The sequence below is a fragment of the Thalassophryne amazonica genome, chromosome 19 (assembly GCF_902500255.1).
Source record: "Thalassophryne amazonica chromosome 19, fThaAma1.1, whole genome shotgun sequence".
Classification (NCBI taxonomy): Eukaryota; Metazoa; Chordata; class Actinopteri; order Batrachoidiformes; family Batrachoididae; genus Thalassophryne; species Thalassophryne amazonica.
Window position 1 is genome coordinate 45,087,137 of NC_047121.1, and position 13,386 is coordinate 45,100,522.

A 13,386-nucleotide genomic window follows, 5' to 3' on the forward strand; every position below is an offset into this window, starting at 1 on the left:
AAAATATATCCGAGTTAAAGGAGCGGGGTTGAGACCAGAGGATCCTCAGTTCAAATCCCCATTAGATCAGAAAATCACTAAGGGCCCTTGGGGCAAGGTCGTTAATTCCCACGATGCTCCCGGTGTGCAGTTTGGCACCTCGCGTAGCACCACGTTGATATTGGTGTATGGGTGTGTATGAATGGGTGCATGCGATGCATCACTGTGAAGCCCTTTGAATCAAACTCATCTATTTTAATTAAACAGATTGGAGCTAACATGGATTAAACAAGGATGAAGCAGTTCCGTTTTGAACAGAGTTGATCAAAAGTGAAGGACACACAGAACAATATATTATGGCTCACTGGCTGTGTTGTAGTCGAGTCCTCCAAGGCCAAAGCCTAAGACTGAATCACAACAACTTGAGGTCAAGGCCCAGGTTGAGGCCACAGCTTCCAAATTCGAGGCAAAGTATTATACAAAGTCTATCATAGTTGCCGCGGCCCATTTCCATAGACTCGTGTAATTTCAAGCCACAGCCAAGTGATTTGGATGTGGCCTTTTATAATCTCTCGCATACTTTCTTGACACATATGTTTTGGGATCACAGACATTAATATATTACCCAGGCCAAGGCATATAATAATGTTTGGGTCGTGACAAGAGTCTTACTGAAGATTTTTACATATTAATACGTTTAGATGTAGTGTAGCATAGCACGTGTCTATGTGTGCATGTAGTACTGTGGTGAATAGAAAACAATGCATTCAGGCACTGCGCGCACAAACCATCGTATGCATAAAGTTACAGCGGCAGGCGTTTTTTTCTTTGGTGAAAAGTAAACAGTGGCTAAAAACGAGTGGTCTCAAACTGGCCTCAGCTTATTCTGCAAGGCTGGATGATGGCGAGGCCAAGGCCAAAACAGAGTCTATACAAAGAAAGGCTGAAGCATCCAAAAAATAAATAAATAAAAATCGGCCTTGAGACTTCCAACACTACTCACTGGCAAATATGTAAGACACAAATGTTGAGTGCCTGTTTTTAGTTTTTGTTGGCATTTCCCCTACAATAAACAGTTGGATACATAAGTATTTGGACAGTGACAATTTTGGCAATTTTGCCTCTGTACATCACTATAATGCAGTTGAAATTAAATAAACAAATCAAAGGGATTAACAAAAATATATTATTCACCATTTAGGAATGATGGCCATTTGAATACATAGTGCCTCCACTGTCAGAGTCTGTAAGTTGTTGTTGTTGTTGCCCTTTCAGCTGCTCCTGTATTTGTTGGGGAATGCTACAGCGAATACAGCCAGATCTGCATTGGTATTTGGCAGAAGTATTATGGCGGATGCCCTTCCTGGCACAACTCCAGTTATTACCTGGAGAAACACACACAGCCCCTGGTGTTCTGAAGAGATCTCCTATCCGATTGCTAACCAGGCCCCATACTACTTAGCTTCTGAGATCTGACAGGATCAGGGTCACACAAAATAGAGTGGCTGCCATGTCAGAGTTTGTAAGTAATTGTACAAAATAAATACAGAAGTATTACTTTTAGTACCAATAATCACTTTCAAAGGCAGCTTTCATTAGAGAAATGAGGGAACGGATCCATGGACATTTCCAAGTCACTTCTTTTGGCTGCTGTCCTCTGCATCTTCCCATGTCACACAAACCACCTGCATCTCCTTTCTCACCACATCCATAAACCTCCTCTTTGATGTCCCTCCTCCTGCCTGGCGGCACAATCCTCAGCATCCTTCTCCCTATCTACCCTGGGTCCCTCCTTTACACATTGCCAAACCATCTCAAGCTCACCGGTCTGACTTTGTCTTCAAACGTCCTACCTGTGCTATCCGTCCAATAAATTTACTCATAATCCTGTCCATTGTAGTCACTCCCAAAGAAAATCATAGCATCTTCAGCTCTGCCACCTCCAGTTCCATGCCTACTTAAGACTGTTCAATCAACACTCTGTCGTCCTTGGGTACAATCGCTACCTCCTCATCTCACTCACCCCAGAAATGTTGTTTCTCCATCTTGCAAACTATCTGTGGGGCATATACACTGATGACATTCATTATCACCCCTTGAATTTGCAACTTTACACTCAACACCCTGTCAGACACGCTTTAACATACTCTTCCTTCAGAATGATACCCAACATTTCTCCTCCCATCCACACCATGATGCAATTTGAACTCACCTCCAATGCTCCTGGCCCAATTTCCTTTCCAACTGGCCTCTTGTACACATAGTGCATCAGTCTTTCTCTGCTCCATCACCTTAGTCAGCTCTCTCCTTTACCAGTCACACTACTAACATCCAAAGTCCTGACACTTACTTTCACACTTCTAACTTTCCTTCTCTCCTGCAGCCTCCAGACATGCTCTCTTCCTCTTCTTTGCCTAACAATAGCCCAAATACTACCGGTCTCCACGTCAACCGAGCTGATACGGTGAAAATTGTTCTGAAATCTGCATGTTTTACACCAGATGACGTTCCTGGCGTGACTTTACTCATTTATCTGTGCTTGGGACCGCCACTCCAAATGCACTGGTTTGTGCAACCAATATGGATGAGATTTGGCTAAATTTATGGTGTACATTCTTCGGACTTCTTCCTTCCTCATTTACCCGGGCCTGAGACTGGCACACTACAGTGACTGTACACATCATGTGGCTGAGTTAAAATTTCCAAGTCAATGAATATGTCATATCTACATTTGAGCATCCCATGTGCCTTCTGGTAAACTGTACCTTCAACTTTTATAAGTGATGATGCAACAGACAAAAGTTACACTATGCACAATTTCTTGTGTTAAAACCCTTGAATTATTACATCCCATTTTATTTCAATTTCATTGTAGTGGTGTACAGAAGTAACATGGCAAAAATTGCACCACTGTCCAAACAGTTATGGACCCAAATGTATATTACATACCATTTGGGGGTTTTGTTGTGTGTTTGGGGGGCTGAGTTTGCTAGAACCTTTCTGTCGTAAGTAACAAGTTGAGACAAGATGTTTAATGGTTTCATTTGGAGCATATGTCATGCCTATCAGCCGTGAATCCTATGCAAGGAACTGAAGGAGGGGGTGTGCACTCACAGTTTGCGCTGCTGTCATCGTCTGTCTGCTCATTGACAGCTGCAGTTGTTAGGCTGTGACTGTTACTGCCAGAGGTGTTACTTTTCCTCCTTTGACTTTTTGGATTCATCACCCAATGAGCATAAGCTGTGACCCACGAAAAGGCCCGTGGGTGGGCTCCCAAGGTTTGCTTGTGCATGGTAAAGCTCCATGATGAGTCAGTAGCTAGGTCTGGCAGGGCATCTATATAACGCTTAATTAAAGAAACATGAAATTGTGAGCGATGAATGGCTTGATAACCAATCAATGTCAGGATTTTTCAATCGGGGACTGTTTTTTGAGTTCATCTTTGCACATGGGACAAAAACCAGGATAACAGGTCCAGTATTGCTTTGGTGTTTTTAGCTTGGTCCTTACATTACAATGTATAGCTGTTTAGCCCACATCTGTTTGCATTCTCAATCAATACTGGACAGATTATCTTCATTTCTGTTCCAAGTGAAAAGATGGACCAAAAACATCTAAACATAGACTCCAGGTTGAAAAACCCCAGTGTTACCATTTAACACACTTATAGCTTTCTATGAAACTTGCAACTGAAATGTTTCAACCTCAAATATTTTAATTGTTTCCATAGCAGTTTTGGTTTAGTTGTACTGAACTATATCACCAGTCCCACTTACGATATAACGAAATAGCCAAATAAGAGCCCTTTTAAGAAGATTTCTGAAATAAATACTGCATCATGAACATTATGAAGCTATGTTCAACAACAACTTTAACAACAGTACTTTGTCACGAATATAACCTTTTGTCTAGTGACACAGCACCAATCAGATACTGACATTTCTTCTGTGCCAGTGAGTGATTCTGTTACATAAATTGTTCTGCTATGCCGGATGTAATGTGGAATATGATTGGCTCTGTGTCAGTAGACAAATGAAGCTCCTATTGATACAGTACTGCAGCAGTAGTCACTTCCAATATTTTATCATGAGTGACCTACAGTGTCTGTTTTGCACACCAAGCCATACCTCAAAGATCCATTTTGTCTTAATGAGTGCTGACTGTGATTTTATATCCTGCCAAAGCTACAAATAACAGATTCTTGGATTGGCCTTAATTCAAAAAATGCTAATTGAATGCTTCAGTGATGACAACTCGGATCGTGTGATGGATGCAGCCTTTTCCCTCAGACAGAACATCACTATTTAAAACAAATACCATCCCAGGTTTGTCTTGACAAGAAGGTAGAATGTTGGAACGAGAGGCTGGTGGCACATAAATCCATAATGATAAAACATTGTGACAGTCAGGTTGGCACAGTGTTTTGGGTTGTGTTTGGGTTACTTGTAATAATTAAACATGAGATCCTAGAGGATAATTAAGCACGAGATCCTAGAGAATCTTGTATTTAATTATTACAAGTTATTAATTATTATTAATTAATTATTGTTTAGTTATGTCCACCGACGACTTCTCTTTGACTCAGCCCTCTGACAAGTTTTGGATTTTCAACTCAATTGTGTAAGGTTTAGAAAGTTAAACTTACAGTAAAAAGTAAGTCGCTTTAGCTGATGCCTTGTTTTTACACGCGGGTTGCCACAGCAGATCCGAGGTGGGTCTGTATGTTGTCTGTACATTTTATGCCGGCTGTTCTTCCTGATGCAACTCAACATTACATGGAAAAATGTGGCAGGGGTGAGGTTTGAACCAGAAATCTTCTGCACTGAAACCAAGTGCACTTGTTGTGTGGGTCGCTGAAGAGGAGGTACTGCTGGCCCACCACCACCAGAGGGCGCCCTGCCTGGAGTGCGGGCTCCAGGCACCAGAGGGCGCTGCCACCTTATGGGAGCAGCCTGGGTGACAGCTGTCACCCATCACTGGACACAGCTGTTCCACTCAGCACGGAGGTATATCAGTAGGACGGCGTCTCCACCTCAGTGCCGAGATATCGCCTTGAGTTAAGGTAATCCTTCTCTGCAAACATATACTAAAGATAAACCTTGCTAAACCTTTTCAGGACAGCTGATTACAGAAAGCAACTTGCTCAGATAAGTACTCACCTTTCCTGCTTCTGTGTAACAAGAGGTGGAGGCGGCTTCGCCCCTCTCCTTCTACTGGGTGCGGTCGCATCCCTACCTGTGTGTTTGTGCTCTTTCCCGCCAGCAGTACCGGATCCGACGAGCGAAGGCAGTGGCCACCTGGGAATTCGGGACTTGGCGGTTCCAGTACTTCTGGGTTTCGGTGGCAGAGGAGATCTGGGTGGTTCCGGTTCGACTAGGACGGACGTCTCCTACCTTCGAGCCTGCCCACACGACACCAGCAGATTTCGGCTTACACCTCCAAATTATTGATTGTTGTATTAGTTGTGCTATTTACACAACAGTAAAACTTGTTCTTTACTTTTCTCCATTGTCCGTTCATTGCGCCCCCTGTTGTGGGTCCGTGTACCTACACTTTCACAACAGGATATCTCGGCCAGCGTCATGGACCCCGAGGGGCGTCAACCGGCTGTTGAACGGCCAATGGAAGAACAAGGCGCGTCGGCGGCTTCGGGAGGGGTAATCGGTGAGTTGCAGCGGATCCTCACCGCTTTCACCTCTCGGATCGATTTAATGACCGAGCAGCACGTTCTCCTAAACCGCAGGGTGGAGGCTCTCGCCGCACAAGTGGAGGCGCGCCCTCCGGGCGCCGCTGCGGCTCTCCCTCCCGAGGACCCTGCGCGTGAAAGTGACGTTCCACTGGTCGTTCAACGGTCCCTTCCTCCGTCCCCAGAAGCATACATAAGCCCTCCAGAACCGTACGGAGGCTGTGTGGAGACGTGCGCGGATTTTCTGATGCAGTGTTCGCTCGTCTTCGCACAGCGTCCCGTGATGTACGCGACTGACGCTAGCAAAGTAGCTTATGTAATAAATCTGCTTCGCGGGGAGGCACGCGCTTGGGCTACAGCGCTCTGGGAGCAGAACTCACGGCTCCTTCATACATACGATGGGTTTGTACGGGAGCTCAGAACGGTGTTCGACCATCCCAACAGAGGAGAGACCGCTTCAACCGCGCTACTGTCAATGAGACAGGGGCGTCGGAGCGCAGCTGCCTATGCAGTCGCCTTCCGCATCGCGGCGGCGAGATCCGGCTGGAATAGCACTGCCCTCCGCGCCGCCTTTGTAAACGGACTGTCACTGGTCCTAAAAGAGCACCTGGTGGCGAAGGACGAACCGCGGGACTTAGATGGGCTCATCGATCTGGTCATACGACTCGACAACCGGCTAGAAGAACGCCGTCGGGAACGAGGCGAAGGGCGTGGCCAGGCACGCGTCGTCCCTCTCCCTTCCGGTTCCGACCGAGCTCCGCCCTCCCCACGCTCCTCTGTTCCTGCACTCCGTGCGCCTACGGATCCCCCTGCTGACGAAGCTATGGACACGAGCAGGGCAACATTTAGGGCACCTGGAGCACAAAGGAGGCGGGCCTATGGAGCTTGTTTTGTTTGCGGCTCGAGTGAGCATCTTGCAAACGACTGCCCCGAGCGGTTAAACTCCAACGCCCGCCCCTAGAGACTGGGCCAGGGGTGGGCCAAAACATTCACGTGGGACACACCCACATTGCCACACGACTCCCAGTCACGATCCTGTATGAGGATTCAACCCTGAAGGCCCCAGCACTGGTGGACACGGGCTCTGAAGGGAATCTGCTAGACAGCAGATGGGCCAGGGAGATAGGGCTCCCTCTGGTGGCTCTTACCTCGCCTGTACAGGTTCGGGCACTAGATGGCTCCCTACTCCCACCGATCACACATAAGACACCTCCAGTAACTCTGGTGGTGTCAGGTAACCACCGGGAGGTGATCGAGTTCTTTGTGACTCAGGCCACCTCCCGTGTGGTTCTGGGCTTTCCCTGGATGCTAAAGCACAATCCCCGGATCGATTGGCCGTCCGGGGTAGTGGTACAGTGGAGCGAGACCTGCCATCGGGAGTGTCTAGGTTCCTCGGTTCCTCCCGGCTCCCACGCTAAGGAGGAGGTCCGAGTCCCGCCCAATCTGAAGGCGGTGCCGGCGGAGTACCATGACCTCGCTGACGTGTTCAGCAAGGATCTGGCTCTCACGCTTCCTCCCCACCGCCCGTATGATTGTGCCATTGATTTGGTTCCAGGCAGTGAGTTCCCGTCCAGTAGGCTGTACAACCTCTCACGGCCGGAACGCGAATCAATGGAGACCTACATCCGGGACTCATTAGCTGCCGGGTTGATCCGGAATTCCACCTCCCCGATGGGTGCTGGTTTCTTTTTTGTGGGTAAAAAAGATGGCGGGCTTCGTCCATGCATTGATTACAGGGGGTTGAACGAAATCACGGTTCGCAACCGATACCCGTTGCCCTTGTTGGATTCAGTGTTCACCCCCTTGCATGGAGCCAAAATCTTCACCAAGCTTGATCTTAGGAATGCGTATCATTTGGTTCGGATCCGGAAGGGAGACGAATGGAAGACGGCATTTAACACCCCGTTAGGTCATTTCGAGTACCTGGTCATGCCGTTCGGTCTCACTAATGCTCCCGCGACTTTCCAAGCATTGGTAAACGATGTCTTGCGGGACTTCCTGCACCGGTTCGTCTTCGTGTACCTAGACGACATACTCATCTTTTCCCCGGATCCTGAGACTCATGTCCGGCATGTCCGTCAGGTCCTACAGCGGTTGTTGGAGAACCGCCTGTTTGTGAAGGGCGAGAAGTGTGAGTTCCACCGCACTTCTTTGTCCTTCTTGGGGTTTATCATCTCCTCCAACTCCGTCGCCCCTGATCCGGCCAAGGTTGCGGCGGTGAGAGATTGGCCCCAACCCACAAGCCGTAGGAAGCTGCAACAGTTCCTCGGCTTTGCTAATTTCTACAGGAGGTTCATTAAGGGCTACAGTCAGGTAGTTAGCCCCCTGACAGCCCTGACCTCACCAAAAATCCCCTTCACCTGGTCGGATCGGTGCGAAGCCGCGTTCAAGGAGTTGAAACGGCGCTTTTCGTCTGCACCAGTTCTGGTGCAGCCCGATCCTAGCCGCCAGTTAGTGGTTGAAGTGGATGCCTCGGACTCGGGGATAGGAGCGGTGCTCTCCCAGAGCGGGAAGACCGATAAGGTCCTTCACCCGTGTGCCTATTTTTCCCGCAGGTTGACCCCCGCTGAACGGAACTATGACGTCGGCAATCGGGAACTCCTTGCTGTGAAAGAGGCCCTCGAAGAGTGGAGACATCTGTTGGAGGGAACAGCCGTGCCATTCACGGTTTTCACTGACCATCGGAACCTGGAGTACATCAGGACCGCCAAGCGGCTGAACCCCAGGCAAGCCCGCTGGTCACTGTTCTTTGGCCGTTTTGACTTCCGGATTACCTACCGTCCCGGGACCAAGAATCAAAGATCGGATGCATTGTCCCGGGTACACGAAGACGAAGTCAAAACGGAACCGTCGGATCCCCCGGATCCCATCATCCCGGAGTCCGCTATCGTGGCCGCCCTCACCTGGGACGTGGAGAAGACCGTCCGGGAGGCCCTGACCCGTGACCCGGACCCCGGAATCGGACCAAAGAACAGACTATACGTCCCACCAGAAGCTAGGGCTGCAGTACTGGACTTCTGTCACGGTTCTAAGCTCTCCTGTCACCCTGGGGTGCAAAGGACCGTGGCAGTCGTCCGGCAGCGCTTCTGGTGGGCGTCCCTAGAGGCCGACGTCCGGGACTACGTCCAGGCCTGTACCACCTGCGCCAGGGGCAAGGCCAACCACCAAAGGACCTCAGGGTTGCTACAGCCGCTGCCCGTCCCACATCGCCCCTGGTCCCACATCGGCCTGGACTTTGTCACGGGCCTCCCGCCGTCCCAGGGAAACACCGTTGTCTTCACGGTAGTGGACCGTTTCTCCAAGGCGGCCCACTTCGTGGCCCTCCCGAAGCTACCAACGGCCCAGGAGACCGCGGACCTCCTGGTCCACCACGTCGTCCGTCTGCATGGGATACCATCAGACATCGTCTCCGATCGCGGTCCCCAGTTCACCTCGCACGTCTGGAGGAGCTTCTGCCGGGAACTGGGGGCCACGGTCAGCCTCTCGTCTGGGTACCACCCCCAGACCAACGGGCAGGCAGAGCGGGCAAATCAGGAACTGGAGCAGACACTTCGCTGTGTGACAGCCGCGCACCCGACGGCCTGGAGTACCCACCTGGCCTGGATCGAGTACGCCCACAACAGCCAAGTGTCATCAGCCACCGGCCTCTCCCCGTTTGAGGTGTGCTTGGGGTATCAGCCCCCCTTGTTTCCGGTGGTTGAGGGAGAGGTCGGTGTGCCCTCGGTCCAGGCCCACCTACGGAAGTGCCGTCGGGTGTGGCGTGCCGCCCGCTCTGCTTTGTTGAAGGCCCGGACGAGGGCGAAGAAACATGCAGACCGGCGGCGGGCCCCGGCTCCCAAGTATCGTCCTGGGCAGGAGGTCTGGTTGTCCACCAAGGACATTCCTCTGCAGGTGGACTCTCCAAAACTTCAGGAACGGTACATCGGACCTTTCAAGATCCTCAAGGTCATCAACCCCGCCGCAGTGAGGCTCCAGCTTCCGGCCTCACTGCGGATCCATCCAGTTTTTCATGTTTCCCGGATAAAACCCCATCACACCTCACCCCTCTGCACCCCGGGTCCGGCACCACCTCCTGCCCGGATCATCGACGGGGAACCGGCTTGGACTGTGCGCCGGCTCCTTGACGTCCGTCGAATGGGCCGGGGTTTTCAGTATCTAGTGGACTGGGAGGGGTACGGTCCCGAGGAGCGCTCCTGGGTGAAGAAGGGCTTCATCCTGGACCCGGCCCTCCTGGCCGACTTCTATCGTCGCCATCCGGACAAGCCCGGTCGTGCGCCAGGAGGCGCCCGTTGAGGGGGGGGGTCCTGTTGTGTGGGCCGCTGAAGAGGAGGTACTGCTGGCCCACCACCACCAGAGGGCGCCCTGCCTGGAGTGCGGGCTCCAGGCACCAGAGGGCGCTGCCACCTTATGGGAGCAGCCTGGGTGACAGCTGTCACCCATCACTGGACACAGCTGTTCCACTCAGCACGGAGGTATATCAGTAGGACGGCGTCTCCACCTCAGTGCCGAGATATCGCCTTGAGTTAAGGTAATCCTTCTCTGCAAACATATACTAAAGATAAACCTTGCTAAACCTTTTCAGGACAGCTGATTACAGAAAGCAACTTGCTCAGATAAGTACTCACCTTTCCTGCTTCTGTGTAACAAGAGGTGGAGGCGGCTTCGCCCCTCTCCTTCTACTGGGTGCGGTCGCATCCCTACCTGTGTGTTTGTGCTCTTTCCCGCCAGCAGTACCGGATCCGACGAGCGAAGGCAGTGGCCACCTGGGAATTCGGGACTTGGCGGTTCCAGTACTTCTGGGTTTCGGTGGCAGAGGAGATCTGGGTGGTTCCGGTTCGACTAGGACGGACGTCTCCTACCTTCGAGCCTGCCCACACGACACCAGCAGATTTCGGCTTACACCTCCAAATTATTGATTGTTGTATTAGTTGTGCTCTTTTCACAACAGTAAAACTTGTTCTTTACTTTTCTCCATTGTCCGTTCATTGCGCCCCCTGTTGTGGGTCCGTGTACCTACACTTTCACAACAGCACTAAGCACTTGGCCACCACCCCTGCAGAAAGTTAACTTACAGTAATTCATTGTATTGACCATTTGAGAGACGCACTTGAGACTGTGGCAAGACAGCTCGAGAAAAAATGGGGTTCAGAGACCCTGAAGTCCTTTGGACAAAGAAAGAGTAAATTTGACCAAATTTTGGGAACGTGGTATTAAGTTAGTCATTTGCATGTATTTGCCTGAAAATGTTTGTCCTTCTGGGACACCATGAAGACCATTAGAATGATTCAAAGTCAATAATAATGTTTGTGTAGGTTGACACTGAATCAAGAAATCTATATGTAGAGGATAATCTATAAACGTAAATTAGTGGCGCGTTCAACAAAATGCAACATTTAGAATAAATGTCAAATTGAGCTTATGCTTGAGTCTTGAGAGTGACGTACCTTTAACAATCTGCTGTGCCACTGGGTGGTTATGCTTGAAAAACACCCTGGCACACAGTGGTGATAGCCCGGTGGCAAGCTCCTTTGTGGCTTTTTGGAACGCAGCACACACTGCCTGTGTGAGATCCGTGACATCAGAGATCCCTGAGCCGGTGCTGACCACAGCCAGGGAGAGCGAAGCACCACAGCCATCGCCAGATATTACAGTGTCGCACTCGATGGATCCGCATGCTACCTTTGTAGTCATGTGACAGGAAGTCCTCTTTCTTGGGTCATCTCGAACAGCTGTTACATGGAGCTCCACAGCAGCACCCTTTGGTAGAGCGGGTACCACAATAACCAATAAGAGGCCTTGTTTCGTCTCAGGCTCCCACAACAAGTCCTGCAAAGGCAAACAGATGGCATTCAAAGAAACCAGCTGGCAAATTACAGTATATACTGTGTTGTGCCATCATCCAATCAAACGTATGGGCCTCATTCTGAGACACATGCTGATCACAAAACTACTCCATTGACATTAAACACTGGAAAGCACATTGTAAAAAAAATTGTACCGTACTCCAACAAGATGAGCTATTTACTTGACAGACTGAAAGACTATCAATTAACGTGAGATTGTGAGGTGAGCCCCGGTAATGATAGCCTCCAAACAATCCATAGTGCCACCTTAAGTAAAATGCACATATGCATTTACTTTCAGTTGCCTTTGCTAATGTGACAGGTACTACCCGAGATGATTTATCACCTTTCTCTCAAGATCATTTTACACCATTTCAACTGTGTGCATTTAGAGGAAAACTGTCTTGCTTTCATATACAGAGCCAAAAATCTAACCACCACCCCCCTTTCCTCCTCTGGACTGAGGAGCCATTAGCCGAAACAAAATGTCTCGCAGCAGCAGCAGCGCTACAGTGTGGCCCTTTAATAATACTTGGCGGTGGCTTCATCTGCTAATGGGAGAGAAATGAGTGTTTTATGGAACCGTCATTTCAGCCGGAGTCGATAGGGCAAAAACACTTAACCCCCTTTTCAATTTTCTGGATCAATTTTCATCCACTTACGCTCCACTTTGTAAGTGCAGAATAATAACAGGTTACTTACTTTTTATTTTGATATATTTGGTCGCAGATAAAGAAGAAGAAAAAAAATTATTGACAACAAGAGCGGACGGCCACTCCGCCGTCCTTTCAACAGGCGGGACCCGTCACGAGCCGATCCGCGAGACTCACTGAAACGGAGCACTTACCTTCAGATTAGACTTTTATCAGATGCTTAATTGTGTATCAACTGCTAGCCTCTCGCTAAAAGAAAGCGTGTGCACAGAGTGGAGGGACGAGGTGAAGGCTTAAAACACACACACACACACAGAGCTGATTTTTCAGGTTGTAGTGATCAACAATAACAATCGGAGGAGCAGAGGACGACGGCTGTGTCAGCACAAAGCTCTTAGCATGTCAGACGAAGTGACAGCACACATACGTGTCCTGTGCTTTGATAAATGTTATATTAGCACTTCTGGCACAGGCTAGGTATTGCGCTAGAGGGAAGTGCTCCTGCACTTGTCAATACTGATTGCCCACCATCCAGACAGCAGTAACTGGGGAGAGAAGTGACAGGATTGTTGGAAGGGGGGGGTCGTCTTGTTCAGCCAGGCTTAAAGGCCACCCTGCAGGCCTTGGGTACTGAGGTACTACACGAGCCGAGCGCCCACGTGGAGATCATGGGCGAGTTTGGCGCTGTAATCCGGCCTCTGGCAGAACTTTGTCAGTGCACACTTGCTGACTTTCTCTTTGAGCTGTCGGAGAAGGTTACATCAGGTCCTATTTGTTTCTTTCTAATGTAGCTCCCAAAATGCTATGTTAGGTGGAACATTTGTTCAGCAAAACCAAAATGTGCTAAAGGTGCACTGCTGTGTGTGTGCACGCGTGCACACGTTTCTGCATGTTTCAGACACGAGTGTGGTCAGAGCTCCATTACTGTTTGCTTCCACAGCCAGTAAGACTGACTGACATCCCTAAGTGACCATAGATCATTTATTAAATGAATCCAATAAAATAGAACCTTTGATATATGGTGGAGGTGAATGTTGGAGTGGCATGTTGGGAGGCCAGGCAGGTGGTTATGTATGAATGTGTGTGTGCGGGTGTGCGCGTAGAGGGCTCCATTCCGCCCCACACCAGCCACTTAACACAATCCATCTCATTACTTCATCCCACTTCACTTCCAGGGCGTGCAGCCAGTCCCTCTGTGTGCTCCCTCACTCCATAGGCAGCAGGT

At 49.7% G+C, this 13,386-nt stretch overlaps 1 protein-coding gene across 1 annotated transcript in view; it reads right to left on the reverse strand.

Annotated features, from left to right (window-relative positions):
- dph6 (diphthamine biosynthesis 6) overlaps positions 1–13,386 on the reverse strand; it is a 173,693-nt gene that overhangs the window by 6,103 nt on the left and 154,204 nt on the right. The window contains exon 14 of the mRNA XM_034195656.1: positions 11,110–11,491. Within this exon, the coding sequence (XP_034051547.1) occupies positions 11,110–11,491 (382 nt within the window). The remainder of the gene's footprint in view (positions 1–11,109; positions 11,492–13,386) is intronic.